The 16,691-nt window shown below is 43.3% G+C and overlaps 1 protein-coding gene across 1 annotated transcript in view; it reads right to left on the bottom strand.

The window, feature by feature from the left end:
* The window catches only part of LOC126176356 (uncharacterized), a 120,225-nt gene that overhangs the window by 86,429 nt on the left and 17,105 nt on the right, over nucleotides 1-16,691 (bottom strand). The window contains exon 2 of the mRNA XM_049923510.1: nucleotides 582-692. Within this exon, the coding sequence (XP_049779467.1) occupies nucleotides 582-692 (111 nt within the window). The remainder of the gene's footprint in view (nucleotides 1-581; nucleotides 693-16,691) is intronic.

The following is a 16,691-nucleotide window of genomic DNA, read 5'->3' as shown; positions in this document are numbered from 1 at the left end:
TAAAGGCCACTTTTCCCTCTGTGCGTGATAAATTATATATTTATTTCTAATTTTGAATATAAAGTCAACATGCGATGTAATAGACTCATGTGGTAGGAGAATCCAGTTGTGTGTTCTAGTGACATTTCGTGGCATGTCGCAGAAACGTAAGAAACGAGTGTATCTGGACGGTACGCTCAGACAGATGGAGTTCGACATCCGGCTAGTATAGAGATCACTGTTTCTTTGTAATCACAGCAAGGAGACCACGTGTGATTACCCTCAGGCCGCAAGGCTGCAAACAGACTTTCTGTTGCAGTACACAGCGTACGAAACATATTAAGCCGAAAGACTGGTGGCTTTTGTTATCTTTCTACAGTGACAGACTTTATAAACATAAAACTTGGTCATGGAAACGTGTATTGAAACTCTGCGGCCGAGCTGTACAACTTTTGAAGTGAACAAGACCACTTACGCCTCCGTTGAGGCACACGTGCCCTTTTGAAAAAGCAGATAAATTTGCTAGCGGTAGCTGCAGAAACGCCACTGCCACAGTATGTGTGTGTGTGTGTGTGTGTGTGTGTGTGTGTGTGTGTACTCACCGACTGGGTGGAAGCGGGACACGTCTTTGCCGCAGATCTCGCGGTTGTACTGCAGCTCCTTGCACGTCTGCCACGGCCCGAAGTAGCCACCCTCTCGTAAGATGTCCCGACCTGTAACATTAACAACAACCGTGATCAAGATGAGCGTTAAGAGACATGGTACATCATTTTGTTTCATAAAAAAAAGAGCTGTGTGGCCGATATATTGGTCGCGACAGTAATCAGCAACTGTACTGATTTTTGAAACAATTTTAATGTATCGTTCATTTTTCAGTCCGAGGTGCACATTTTTTAAACAGTATCATTAGTTTCGATCTCCCTGGATCATGTTCATATCTATGTAGTTGATTCAATAGTCATTAGTGTCTGTCTCTGAACTGCACATTAGAATACAGACACGACGGTTTGCTGACGCAACTGCATAGATCTGAAGATGATCCAGGGAAATCGAAACTAGTCATACTGTACAAAAAACTGCAACTGGGACAGAAAAATAAACGACACATTAAAGTTATTGTAAAAGAGGACCAAAAGAGCTTACAGAAAATCCATCAACTTTCCCCGGAATTTTTTAACATTTAACTTCAGTTCGTCTCTTTAACACCTTATTAACTGTTTCGTAATTTGATGTTATGGAAAAGCTAATGCAAGTCGATTCACTAGTTATCAAACTATTCTCACAGCATGTAATCACAGTACCAATTAGGATTAATCTTAAATTTCACGATCTTTTTAAATGATATATTCTTTTAAATAAAAGAAAATACCGTAAAAGTTATAGGCTGTTTTTAAAGAACTGTATAACAAAATATATTCAAAAATTAAGTCATATAAATATGCAGGAAAGCTTTTATCATCTCTGATTAAAACATAGATCGACCGGTATTGTACAATCTGTGAGACGCAATACTTTTGAGGAAGTGCTCTGTCATTTAACAATTACAATATTGCAGTGCCTGTGTTTTTAAGAAGTACGCTACAGGCTCCATAATACGTCGGCTCGGCTCCGTGAACGTAGGAAGTGATCTGATGATCTCGCGGATGCGTGGTTCAAGTGGTTCAAATGGCTCTGAGCACTATGCGACTTAACATCTGTGGTCATCAGTCCCCTAGAACTTAGAACTACTTAAACCTAACTAACCTAAGGACATCACACACATCCATGCCCGAGGCAGAATTCGAACCTGCGACCGTAGCGGTCACGCGGTTCCACACTGAAGCGTCTAGACCGGCACGGTCACACCGGCCGGCGGATGCGTGGTTACATATAAACAGTTCTGCTTGAATTGTAGTAATTCAGAGACACACACATGGCATCGCACTTCTGAACATCACAGGCACTGCAATATCGTATTTATCCGCTGTCACCGGGCTAGCGACCTTCAACTAAAATGTCTCACTTATACGGAAACATACATGACGGACGTATGCGTGCAGATTGTAGACTCCTGGTTAACGATATATGGAAGTTTAGGTCTGGAAACGAAGTGTGCTCAGATAGCCTAATAGTAAGATGACCGCTCGTGATAAGCGGGAAATATGGGTTCGAGTCCCAGTCCGGCACAAATTTTCATTGTCATTCCATAATACAGCGGATGGTTGCCCAAATTCTCAACTCCTAATACAATGCACGTATGTATTAAGAATTACTTCCAGAAGAAATGGCAACTCTGCAGGCGCAGGGCGCTACATCCAAAAGATCTGGAGCTTTCGCTAGGAAAGGATCAACTGAACGGAAAGTTTTCCTCTAATTTGTAAAAACAGTCACAAATGAAGAGTGCTCATACGATATGATTTGATACAATGATTAAACCGAATAAAAAAGATTCGTTAATAACACTGCTAAAGATCTAGGCCTGCATCTTGCCATCACAGGGGTGTACTAAAACCCTTGCGTATGCGGCCAAGTGTACTTGGGAACTACAAGCACAAGGATTAACACACGAGTCAAAGAACACAAGAGCAATAGTCTGAGCGGTAGGGACAAATCGTTACTGGTAGATCGTACACTGGCATCAAGAAAATACGAAATTATTTCTCCGATTCTACAATTTTTTCAAGGTCCAATCATTACTGTGCTAAGGTGTAATACAGGACGTGGAAATTCGAAAGTACGAAAGCAGTAAAGCAGAAGGATTGAAATTAAACAACTTGCGGGCTTTAGTGATAAATGAAGCAAACAGCACCAACTTTTCTGCGCTACAAGCTCCACAATACGTCGACTCGGCTCCGCGATCTTAGGAAGTGATCTGATGACCTTACGACCTGGCCGTTGCGTGGTTGCGTATAAACAGTTCGGCTTGAATTGCAGTAATTCATGTAACTAAGCGAGGAGTAAGTAATGATAGACGAATTCTCGGAATGTATGAATTTCACACAATTCTGCACACGTTGAACCTCGCACTGCGTTACTACAGTGTTTTCAGGTTAATGTACCTACACGCTTGCTCTCAGAGCGATGTTAGCGGACCGTTAACGTTTAATAATAGGCCGTCATCCCGAGGTTATCCGAGAATTGTGTGCTTCACGATTAATTCCGTCCGTGTTCATGATATCATAAAGTTTAACGGGAAACACTCGACAGCGCCAACTGCGTGAGACAATATAGTTATTACATTACGACTGGCTTCTCTTCATGAAATTAAAGAAGTCGAACTGGAGAACAGATTTTGAAGACGGACATTATAATAAAATGCAAAATTTTCGAAGGTATCACTACCCCAAGGAACATTCGTCGCATCGAACAAGTAGCCAACGTCGCACATAGAACACACAATAAATGTAACTAAAAGCGAACAGCCGTCTGATTGGTGAAACAGGTAATGGCACCATTTGTTCTTCATAAATAGCAGTATTGACAGTAATTGGTTGCTGTTTTTACTTTATGGTAAGAAGTAACCTATATTTAAGAGATATTCCAATGGATGAAGATTCGAGAATGCTTGTTTCAACTTTGTTGTGTGACTTTCTTTTAACGAACAGTAGGAGTCTAATAATTCAGCTGGCTGTTGCTCACTTCAAAATCAAACGTTCACGCACAAGTTCATTCGTATTTGGAACATTATAGCTATCTTGTCAACTCTCATAGTTTCAACAGAGATTTTTAGTTAAAAATCTCTCATTTTGTTAACAAAAATCTTGGTAGTTCTGAGCTATTATGCTTCAACAGCACTCAAATACTGTCAGTGGAACCCCTGTCAATTGCGAGTTAACACAATCATCTCTGTATTAGGCTGGTGCATATGTGCGTAGAGTTTTTCTTTTACATGTTGGTACTCCGTTGCTGTGGGTTTATTTATCAATTGTCACTTTTTATTTGTAGTTCACTGTTGCCATTTGATTTTACATGCTGTCACTTTGTCGTTTTGGAGTTGATGAGTGGAGCTGCGTGCGCTAGAAAATGGCGTGCCAAGCGGAGAAATAGGAACATTTCTTCTGTCTGAATTCAATAGAGGGATGACAGCAACGGAGGTAGGCAGTAACATTTGCCATTGGACAAAGCACAGCAACAAAATGGTTTCCTCGTTTTAAGAAGAATCGAGTCATCGTTTTGAAATTAGTGACTAACCGAGTTCAGGAAGACCTTCGGGGTTTGATGAAGATCGTTTAAACGCATTAATCCACAATGATCCACGTCAGTGTACTCGAGATCTGGCAAATGTGATGAACTGTGATCATGTGAGACATTTACATGCAATGGGGAAGGTTCAAAAATAGGGCATTCTCTAAGCCAAAAATCAGCTGGTGGCCATATACACTCCTGGAAATTGAAATAAGAACACCGTGAATTCATTGTCCCAGGAAGGGGAAACTTTATTGACACATTCCTGGGGTCAGATAAATCACATGATCACACTGACAGAACCACAGGCACATAGACACAGGCAACAGAGCATGCACAATGTCGGCACTAGTACAGTGTACATCCACCTTTCGCAGCAATGCAGGCTGCTATTCTCCCATGGAGACGATCGTAGAGATGCTGGATGTAGTCCTGTGGAACGGCTTGCCATGCCATTTCCACCTGGCGCCTCAGTTGGACCAGCGTTCGTGCTGGACGTGCAGACCGCGTGAGACGACGCTTCATCCAGTCCCAAACATGCTCAATGGGGGACAGATCCGGAGATCTTGCTGGCCAGGGTAGTTGACTTACACCTTCTAGAGCACGTTGGGTGGCACGGGATACATGCGGACGTGCATTGTCCTGTTGGAACAGCAAGTTCCCTTGCCGGTCTAGGAATGGTAGAACGATGGGTTCGATGACGGTTTGGATGTACCGTGCACTATTCAGTGTCCCCTCGACGATCACCAGTGGTGTACGGCCAGTGTAGGAGATCGCTCCCCACACCATGATGCCGGGTGTTGGCCCTGTGTGCCTCGGTCGTATGCAGTCCTGATTGTGGCGCTCACCTGCACGGCGCCAAACACGCATACGACCATCATTGGCACCAAGGCAGAAGCGACTCTCATCGCTGAAGACGACACGTCTCCATTCGTCCCTCCATTCACGCCTGTCGCGACACCACTGGAGGCGGGCTGCACGATGTTGGGGCGTGAGCGGAAGACGGCCTAACGGTGTGCGGGACCGTAGCCCAGCTTCATGGAGACGGTTGCGAATGGTCCTCGCCGATACCCCAGGAGCAACAGTGTCCCTAATTTGCTGGGAAGTGGCGGTGCGGTCCCCTACGGCACTGCGTAGGATCCTACGGTCTTGGCGTGCATCCGTGCGTCGCTGCGGTCCGGTCCCAGGTCGACGGGCACGTGCACCTTCCGCCGACCACTGGCGACAACATCGATGTACTGTGGAGACTTCACGCCCCACGTGTTGAGCAATTCGGCGGTACGTCCACCCGGCCTCCCGCATGCCCACTATACGCCCTCGCTCAAAGTCCGTCAACTGCACATACGGTTCACGTCCACGCTGTCGCGGCATGCTACCAGTGTTAAAGACTGCGATGGAGCTCCGTATGCCACGGCAAACTGGCTGACACTGACGGCGGCGGTGCACAAATGCTGCGCAGCTAGCGCCATTCGACGGCCAACACCGCGGTTCCTGGTGTGTCCGCTGTGCCGTGCGTGTGATCATTGCTTGTACAGCCCTCTCGCAGTGTCCGGAGCAAGTATGGTGGGTCTGACACACCGGTGTCAATGTGTTCTTTTTTCCATTTCCAGGAGTGTATCATCTCTATTTGCTCATCATTAATTAGCTTGTGAACAACACCGACCATTCCTTACTGCATCGTTATTGGTGACGAGAAATAGTCTCTTTATGCTTACATAAGGAAAAGGAAGGAATGGTTGGGCCCAAACAAAGCAGCAACACCCAGTATAAAGATCTGCGTGAATCCACAAAAGATAGTGTTGTGCATCTGGTAGAACAGCGACGGTGTGGAGTACTACGAATAACTTCCCCGAGGTGTAGCCACCATTGCTGACATTTGCTATCAAGGACTGCGACGTCTTGTAGAAGCAATCCAAGAACAGGGACCAGGAAGACTGCGTGAAATTAGGCTACTGCAATACGACGGTCACCCGGGTTTTGCTAGACAGGAGGGGATCGGAAGCCAGTCCGTACCAACTTACTGGTCTGATCTTGCGACCTCAGATTTTCACCAGAGTTTTGCCGTCTATCGAACAACCTTCAGGGAACTTCCTTTCCGATGAAAATACGCTCAGAATATGGCTCGATGTCTTCTTCTCCTCAAAACCACACGATCTCTATTGTTGCGGAATGAACTTATCCCAGCATTGGTATACTGTTGTAGATAGTGAATGAGAATATTTTATTAATGATTAAAGCCTCTGTTATGTGTATCTGTTGTGTTTATTAAGCTTACGGGAAACGCTACGATCTTGTACACCAGCCTAATACTATTGCTACCTATTATGACACAAAAGAAGTATTTTTAAATATTTATTTCACTTGTAATCTCCAAGTACGTAATATTTTCATGCAGAATTCTAGTGTTGTGTGAAATGAGTTATTGTAGTCTATATTCTCGTAATTTTCAAATGTTCAAATGTGTACGAAATCTTATGGGACCTAACTGGTAAGGTCATCAGTCCCTAAGCTTACACACTACTTAACCTAAATTATCCTAAGGACAAACACACACACCCATGCCCAAGGGAGGACTCGAACCTCCGCCGGGACCAGCTTCACAGTCCACGACTGCAGCGCTTGAGACCGCTCGGCTAATCCCGCGCGGCCTCGTAATTTTGTTACGCATTTTTTTACTTATATTGTACTTAAACTTCAAGCTACTTCGATCAACTTATTATTTTCAATGAATATGTTCATTCGAACAGACAACAAAGTGTTATTCATGATGCAGTTTTCAAATTTTCAGTAGTTGTGACCTTCCACCTCTAGGCTACACTCTGCTTTGCGTTGCGGAACAGTTGGCGTCAGTAGTGTCGTAACCGAATACCAAATTAATGGAGTATCTTCTCGTATTTATTGCAGAAAAGTAATAAGGTCGGTAAAAATAACCGAGTGATTACACTGAACCCACCATAAGTTACAAAGGCCAGTCTCAAACTACGGTGACACTGTGCCTCAATGCTAATATTTTGACTCAGTAAGAAGTTATACTACAAATATTACAGTGTGAAGTGAAGTTCTCACGCTTAAGTCTTGACAGGTGATTCTAACGACATTCTGCTGTGAAAGCGTTTCTACGCATTCGCAAGACTTGCCTGATCTCACTCTTCTTAAAAAGAGACCAACGCAACAATAAAATAGACTGTATCAACGGAAGTTATATTTACTTTTAAACAAATAATCCACATTTCTTCCTTGCACATTTTCTTTCTCTTATCTATTCCTCCTTACCCTCCCCCTCCCCCTTTGCCAATGCATACCATCTTTTCCTTGTGTCTGAATTCAGTATATAGAGGTAATCATTCTTAAAGTAATATGTGGGAAGTTTTGGATGTATTTCTGCACTTACGTTGTACTTTCTGTTAGATTCAGCTCATCCTGTCGTTTTTCGACTAATAAAGTCATCAGAAGATCAAAAGAAACTGCAAAACGATTTAGAAAAGATATCTGAATGGTGCGAAAAGTGGCAGTTGATACTAAATAACGAAAAGTGTGAGGTCATCCACATGAGTGCTAAAAGGAACTCGTTAAACTTCGGATACACGATAAATCAGTGAAATCTAAAGGCCATAAATTCAACTAAATACCTAGGTATTACAATTACGAACAACTTAAATTGGAAGGAACACGTAGAAAATGTTGCGGGGAAGGCTAACCAAAGACTGCGTTTATTGGCAGGACACTTAGAAAATGTAACAGACCTACTAAGGAGACTGCCTACACTACGCCTGTCCGTCCTCACTGCTGCGCGGTGTGGGATCCTTACCGGATAGGACTTTTATTTATTTATTCGTATGGCTAGGGCCCCCCGTCGGGCAGACCGTTCGCCGGGTACCGCTCTTTCAATTGGACGCCACTTCGGCGACCTGCAGTCGATGAGGATGATAGGATGGTGATAAGGACAACACAACTGGAAGCAGTTAATACCATAAATTATCTGGGAGTACGCATTAGGAGTGATTTAAAATGGAATGATCATATAATGTTGATTGTCGGTAAAGCAGATGCCAGACTGAGATTCATTGGAAGAATCCTAAGGAAATGCAATCCGAAAACAAAGGAAGTAGGTTACAGTACGCTTGTTCGCCCACTGCTTGAATACTGCTCAGCAGTGTGGGATCCGTACCAGATAGGGTTGATACAAGACATAGAGAAGATCCAACGGAGAGCAGCGCGCTTCGTTACAGGATCATTTAGTAATCGCGAAAGCGTTACGGAGATGATAGATAAACTCCAGTGGAAGACTCTGCAGGAGAGACGCTCAGTAGCTCGGTACGGGCTTTTGTCAAAGTTTCGAGAACATACCTTCACCGAAGAGTCAAGCAGTATATTGCTTCCTCCTACGTATATCTCGCGAAGAGACCATGAGGATAAAATCAGAGAGATTAGAGCCCACACAGAGGCATACCGACAATCCTTCTTTCCACGAACAGTACGAGACTGGAATAGAAGGGAGAACCGATAGAGGTACTGAAGGTACCCTCCGCCACACACCGTCAGGTGGCTTGCGGAGTATGGATGTAGATGTAGATGTAGACAACACCCAGTCCTTGGGCGGAGAAAATTCCCCGACCCAGCCGGGAAACGAACCCGGGCCCAGAGGACTGACAATTCGCCACCCTGCCTATTCAGCTACCGGGTGCGGACTACCAGATAGGACTGACGGAGTACATCGAAAAAGTTCAGACTAAGGCAGCACGTTTTATATTATCGCGAAATATGGGAGAGAGTGTCACAGCAATGATACAGTATTTGACCCGGAAATCATTAAAAGAAAGGCGTTTTTCGTTGCGACGGAATCTTGTCACGAAATTCCAATCACCAACTTTCTCCTCCGAATGCGAAAATATTTTGTTGACACCGACCTACATAGGGAGGAACGATCACCACGATAAAATAAGGGAAATCAGAGCTCGTACAGAAAGATATAGGTGTTCATTCTTTCCGCGCGCTGTACGAGATTGGAATAACAGAGAACTGTGAATGTGGTTCGATGAACCCCTGCCAGGCACTTGAATGTAATTTGCAGTGTATCCATGTAAATGTAAATAATTCCTCAGCTCTAACAACTGTGAAGTATATGAATGGTAGCCAATGTAAAACAGTTACCATTTGGCATAAAAGAAGACATTCCTGAACCGCCAGAACAAGTCGCAGTTGAGAAAGTACCAACGGAAATGAAAATCATTCTTCGCACAAAATGATGTTTTGTTAAGTTCCAAAAAGTTGAATGCCATATTGATCTTGTACTTTCTTAGATTACTCGCAATTCATTTGAAACATCGTTGCGAATAAGAAGCGACAGATCAGAATAGAAAAAAATTAGCTTTAAATGGCTCTATCTTCTGGGTCAAGGCGGCGCTTTTGTCTTTGAGACGAACATTCTCCTGCGTTTAGACGAATTAAAGCCTGTGCACTGAACGAATAAAGGCTAAGAGTGCGAAATGGAACGTTATGAGATCGGACAAGAATGTTCGAGGCCTTTACTCAAGAAAATGTCGGGCGCCGTTGGCTTTCACAGCGTTCCAGGCATTCTGGCAGATATCAAAGGAGAATTTTAATCACTGACGGCGTCCCTTGGAACGGAGATTGAAGAATTTACTCTTCGCATGGTGTCCTCTAGGGAGGAGACAGACACGCCCGCCGGGGTTTAATCACATCCCTCGTAGATGAGATCCATCGCCGAACAGCCGTCGCTTCTCTCCTCGTGACTATGGCTAGGGTGATGGTAGAAACATGAGTGAGGAGGGATGGGAAGGGGAGTAGAATGATGACTGGCAGACTGATGTATGACGCTGCATATATTTTAAGAATTTTGCATAAATGGGCCTTTTGAAACTACATAAAAAAATTGGTTTCGTGTCAAGTGTTAGGAAATTTATTTGCTTTGTGTGATTCTCGAGCTACAGGCTCTAATCAACAACTGAGTTACACGAACGGTGGCTCTTGTGTCGTGTGGCAGCTACTTGTGCCCAGATGACAAGAATTCCGTACGACAGGTAAAGTTTTGAACTATGCTGATCCGTTCGCCTAATCGCCTACAGGTTACGGAGAATAGTCACACATGGTACTAGACACTACTATGAGCAGTATCCTATATGCACCGAATACGTATTGCTTCACATGACCAGTGGGACCAGGAATTCATTCTGATATGCGAATAGTGTTTATTGAACAACTCATTAACATTTTAGGGAACGTTGGGGTGATGCGGCGTTACCTTGAATCTAAATGCTTTCATCATGTAAAAAAAAAGGCAAACAAATTGGCGCAGATGTTAAACTAGAAAGCATCTGTATTATCAGGTTTCACCACAAGCCAAAGTTCTGTCAGAATGCAATTAATAATCTCAAAAATTAGGCTTTCAGATAAAGTCACGGTGTTGTGTAATCACGCACTTCTGCAACATGTAGGGTGAAACGTTAGTCCGGGCAACGAACTGCCATTTTCGGCAGTTGGTGCTGTGTTCACCGTGACAACGTCCGGAAACAAGTCCCCTTTCCTTAACACTCGTGCGTGTAAAGTAATACCACATAAAAACTAAACAGTCACTAAATTTTAACTGTTTTTTGTTTACTACCCATTTCGGATGCTTTGCTTCGTCATTAGGTAGAAGTTCCATTGTGTATCCTAGGTGCATTGCTCTTAGCAAACCAAATGTGAATAGTGAATGAAGTTCAGCTGTAGTGATCTGGAAGAAACTAAACAACGAAGATGCTCAAGGTGCCAGATATTTCGACTGCGTTGGTTCCCAGGAGAAATGCCCTTACGCCAAATAGCAGAACTGCAACCTGATGATGGGGGAACACTTCCAAAACGCGTCTTAAATAAAAAATCATTAGTGACTGAAACGCTGTTCCTTTTATTATATTTTAAACTGAAGGTCAAGGGATATTTGTAATAACTACTGAGCTGTCATTAAAAAAAACCTGCTTAAATGACCCACTGGTAACATCTTCTACAACATAACCGTTGAGGTAACAAGCAAGGTAGAACAATGGATAAGACACCGGTCTTATTCGATAATAGTTCAGTCATTGGTGTACTGGTTATTCGTTGTTTACCTTCATCACTTAAGGCGAATACTAAGATTGTTACGCTAGAGCCGGGTTTACGCGGCGTTTTAAATCTAGCAGTGAAAAACCTCTCATAACCATAAAAAGATTTAGACGTGATTATTTTGTATGGGCTTATTCGGCTGAATTTTTCAGTGGGCCGGTACCCATATTATGCATTAAGTCATTCACACTTAGGACCCTCGCCACTTCAGTCAGTAAAATCGCTAAGTCCTTTAAATAAAGTGCTTTTGATTTTTCAGAAAGGCTACTTCTTCTGTATCTCATTTCATCCAAACCAAGAACAATAAAATGTTTTACTTCGTGTCGCCAGATGCGGATGCTATAACTCTTTAAACTGGAGAGAATGGGATTGTTAAAGAAATGCAAGATGTCACAGTAATGTAACAGTGTAGCAACCACGAAAATTTTGTTTATATTAAATTCAAATACAACACTTCTCTGCAGTATCTCGACAACGCATAAAGTTCTTCTTCTTCTGCTACTGCCTTGTCCCGCAGTTCCACAGGGTAGCGTTGTTAGGATGGGATATGGCAAGATTAATTTTAAGGGGTGGCCAGATGCTCCTCCTGCCACCATCCCGTACCCCCCCCCCCCCCCCCCCCCCCGGGACGGAATGAGTGTACCCCAGCTGTCTGCATCTAGCGTAATCCATGGAATAGTGCGAACGTGTTCAGATGTCTGAGACTCGTGGAACTGAGGCGGAACGTGGGGACCAGCCCGGTATTCACCTAGCAGGATGTGGCAAACCGCCTAAAAACCACATCCAGGCTGGCCAGCACACCGGCCGATGTCGGTAATCCGCCAGGAGGATTCGATCTGGGGCCGGCGCGCCTACCCGAGTCCAGGAAGCAACACTATAGCGCTCTCGGTTAACCTGGCGGATCGGCAACGCATAAAGTGTAAGAGTAGATCATGGAGGAACATACCCGTGACCCACCATTGATGTGATGGCAGGGTACCGCGCACCGTTTGTTCTTGTAATTTTTTTATTTTACTTATCTTGCATTACCTTCTGCAACAATTTTGCTTTGTTTACTGAAAAAGCACGAGTAGCGTTGTACATGGAACTTATCGACATGCAAGATGATGAGACACTGTGAATCACAGTCCGTGAAGCAAGTCTCACGAATTTCAGTCGTTGTGTCGATAGAAGCAATTCTAAGTTATTGGTAAATAATGCTTTGAATGCGCCAGCCTCTTTTGGTCAACTTATATATGAGGAACAAATTTTCAAAACGCGTGCTGTCATCACCAAAAGAAAACTAACACGGCAAGAAGTAATTTATTAATTTTTTTCGAATTCCAGAGATACTTAAGAAAAGCTGTTGATAAAAATGTTCTTATTACATGGTTAATTTTTTCTTCGCTTCAAGAACTGGTGGGGACCGCACCACACGTTTAGCCTACAGATCCTAAATGCGGCCTTGGATGATTCTAGAAGCTGTAGATGATTCCATCCCAATGGTGCTGCGTCTTTTTGTGTCCTAGACATAGACGGAACTTTAAACTCTTACCTTCCTTACTCCTACGAGATATTGCGCGTTATCGTACACATTATTTGCACCTTTTAGCTCCTAATACACAATCTTTGATTTATTCAGTTTATGGAAAGTGTATACAAAATAAACAAAACCCGAAAAGCAATCTGTGGCCACTGGAAGATCTTTACATTATTTCTTGGCTACGCAGCTAAATCCTCCTCGTAACTTTGAGCTGTCTACTGAAATAGCATTTTCCCTCTGCTATCGTCTATGAAGAAGACTTTATGAGTACCGTCCTTGCAGTATACGCTTTATAATTCGAAACATCAACAAGGCACAATTGTGGTTTAAAAAAGTTTATTTAGATCAAGACCTCCTTCTGTATTCGTTACTGGTTTTGTGCGCTAAGATAAACAAAAAGTTTTTCGTTCAAAATTCGGTAAACTTACGAGAAAGCATTTCCGCGAAAAAAGAACCTTCGTAAGTTTGGACGAACCATGGTTCAAGTTTAAAAGAGTAGTTGACCATGCACTGGGCAGGTATGTATCCAGCAGAATATTTCATAATGGGTGGGGCCCTACATGGTATACAGTCACTGTAAAGAAACTTCTAAAGACACAGAGTCTGCTGCAAATTGGTGTAAAGCAAAGCATGGGACTATAGAAAAGAAATGCAAATGAAACGTGTTTGACTGTCAAGAGAGAAATGCGTGAGGTGTTCTATAGCTACCTTTGCAGAATACTGTTTAGATCTTTCACAAAACCCAGAGAAATTCTGGTTGTATGTAAAGGTTGTTATAGCCATCTAAGTTAGCGTCCAGATACTCGTAGATGAGACAGAAACTGAAATTGAGGATAGCAAAGCAGAAGTGTTCAAGCAGGTGTAGGGTCTGTAATGGTGTGGGGCGTATGCAGGACCCCCTGGTACGTCTAGATACGACTCTGACAGGTGACATGTAAGTAAGCATCCTGTCTGATCACCTGTATCCATTCATATCCATTGTGCATTCCGACTGACTTAGGCAATTCCAGTAAGACAACGCAACACCCCACACGTCCATAATTGCTACGGAGTGGCTCCAGAAACACTGTTCTGAGTTTAAACTCTTCCGGTGGCCGCCAAACTCCCCAGACATGAACGTGATTGAGCATACCTGGGATGACTTGCAACGTTCTGTTCAGAAGAGATCTCCACCCCCTTTGCTCAGAAGAGATCTCCACCCCTTTGTACTCTTACGGATTTATGGACAGCCCTGCAGGATTCATAGTGTCAGTTCCCTCCAGGACTACTTCAGACATTAGTCGAGTCCATGCCACGTCTGTTGTGGCACTTCTGTGTGCTCGCGGGGGCCCTACGTGATGTTAGGCAGGTGTACCAGTTTCTTTGGCTCTTTCTGAGACTAAAGCCTCTTTTGTGTGTGTCTTTAGTGTTTATTAAATTTATGGAAGAACGCAACGACCTTATGCACCAATACAATACAACCCCCTACATATGTCACCCTTAAAGATAGTTAGGACAAGAACAGATTAATTACAGGAAGCACGGAAGCATTTAAACAATTATTCTTCTCACGCTCCTTACGTGAATGGAATGGGAGAAAACACTAATAAGAGGGACGTACCCCTCTGCCGTGAACTTCACAATGATTTGCAGACTATATGTAGATGTACTGGGTAATCAAAAAACCAGTATAAATTTGAAAACTGAATAAATCACAGAATAATGTAGATAGAGAGGTACAAATTGACACAAATGCTTGGAATGACATGGGGTTTTATTAGAAAAAAATACGAAAGTTCAAAAAATGTCCGACAAATGTCTGATCAAAATACCAATAATTAGCATAACAAAGTAAGACAAAGCAAAGATGATGTTGCCGGCCGGAGTGGCTGAGCGGTTCTAGGCGCTACAGTCTGGAACCGCGCGACCGCCACGGTTACAGGTTCGAATCCTGCATCGGGCATGGATGTGTGTGATGTCCTTAGTTTAGTTAGGTTTAAGTAGTTCTAAGTTCTAGGGGACTGACGATCTCAGAAGTTAAGTCCCATAGTGCTCAGAGCCATTTGAACCAAAGATGATGTTCTTTGCAGGAAATGCTCAATATTTCCACCATAATTCCTCAGCAATAGCTGTAGTCGAGGAATAACGTTGTGAACAGCACTGTAAAGCATGTCCAGAGTTATGGTGAGGCATTGGCGTCGGATGTTGTCTTTCAGCATCCCTAGAGATGTCGGTCGATCACGATACACTTGCGACTTCAGGTAACCCCAAAGCCAATAATCGCACGGACTGAGGTCTGGGGCCCTGGGAGGCCAAGCACGACGAAAGTGGTGGCTGAGCACACGATCATCACCAAACGACGCGCGCAAGAGATCTTTCACGCGTCTAGCAATATGGGGTGGAGCGCCATCCTGCATAAACATCGTACGTTCCAGCAGGTGTTTATCAGCCAGGCTGGGGATGATGCGATTCTGTAAAATATCGGCGTACCTCTCACCTGTCACGGTCGCAGTTACACGTTTTGCTGTCCACCGCCATCTGTCGGACATTTTGTGAACTTTTTTTTTGGTTCTAATAAAATCCCATGTCATTCCAAGCATGTGTATCAATTTTTACCTCTCTATTACCGAACTATCAGTTTAATAAGTCACAGCTGAAAAATACTAACGCGAATTCTTTACAGACGAATGGAAAAACTGATAGAAGCCGACCTCGGGGAAGATCAGTTTGGATTCCGTAGAAATGTTGGAACACGTGAGGCAATACTGTCTCTACGACTTACCTTAGAAGAAAGATTAAGGAGAGGCCAACCTACATTTCTAGCATTTGTAGACTTAGAGAAAGCTTTTGACAATGTTGATTGGAATACTCTCTTTCAAATTCTAAAGGTGACAGGAATAAAATACAGGGAGCGAAAGGCTATTTACAATTTGTACAGAAACCAGATGGCAGTTATAAGAGTTGAGGGGTATGAAAGGGAAGCAATGGTTGGGAAGGGAGTGAGACGGGGTTGTAGCCTATCCCCGATGCTATTCAATCTGTATATTGAGCAAGCAATAAAGGCAACGAAAGAAAAGGTCGGAGTAGGTATTAAAATCCATGGAGAAGAAATAAAAACTTTGAGGTTCGCCGATGACATTGTAATTCTGTCAGAGACAGCAAAGGACTTTGAAGAGCAGTTGAAGGGATGGACAGTGTCTTGAAAGGAGGCTATAAGATGAACACCAACAAAAGCAAAACGAGGATAATGGAATGTAGTCGAATTAAGTCGGGTGATGCTGAAGGAATTAGATTAGGAAATGAGGCACACAAAGTAGTAATAGAGTTTTGCTATTTGGGAAGCAAAGTAACTGATGATGGTCGAAGTAGAGAGGATATAAAATGTAGACTGGCAATGGCAAGGAAAGCGTTTCTGAAGAAGAAAAATTTGTTAACATCGAGTATAGATTTAAATGGCAGGAATTCGTTTCTGAAAGTATTTGTATGGAGTGTAGCCATGTATGGAAGTGAAACGTGGACGATAATTGGTTTAGACAAGAAGAGAATAGAAGCTTTCGAAATGTGGTGCTACAGAAGAATACTGAAGATTAGATGGGTAGATCATATAACTAATCAGGAGGTATCGGATAGAATTGGGAAGAAGAGGAGTTTGTGGCACAAGTTGACTAGAAGAAGGGATCGGTTGGTAGGACATGTTCTGAGACATCGAGGGATCACCAATTTAGTATTGGAGGGCAGCGTGGAGGGTAAAAATCGTAGAGGGACACCAAGAGATGAATACGCTAAGCAGATTCAGAAGGATGTAGGCTGCAGTAGGTACTGGGAGATGAAGAAGCTTGCACAGGATAGAGTAGCATGGAGAGCTGCATCAAACCAGTCTCAGGAATGAAGACCACAACAACAACAATCTACATTATCCCGTGGTTTATTAAGCTTTCAAATTTAT

Source organism: Schistocerca cancellata, chromosome 3 (assembly GCF_023864275.1).
Source record: "Schistocerca cancellata isolate TAMUIC-IGC-003103 chromosome 3, iqSchCanc2.1, whole genome shotgun sequence".
Classification (NCBI taxonomy): Eukaryota; Metazoa; Arthropoda; class Insecta; order Orthoptera; family Acrididae; genus Schistocerca; species Schistocerca cancellata.
This window is presented reverse-complemented; position numbering and strand designations above follow the sequence as displayed.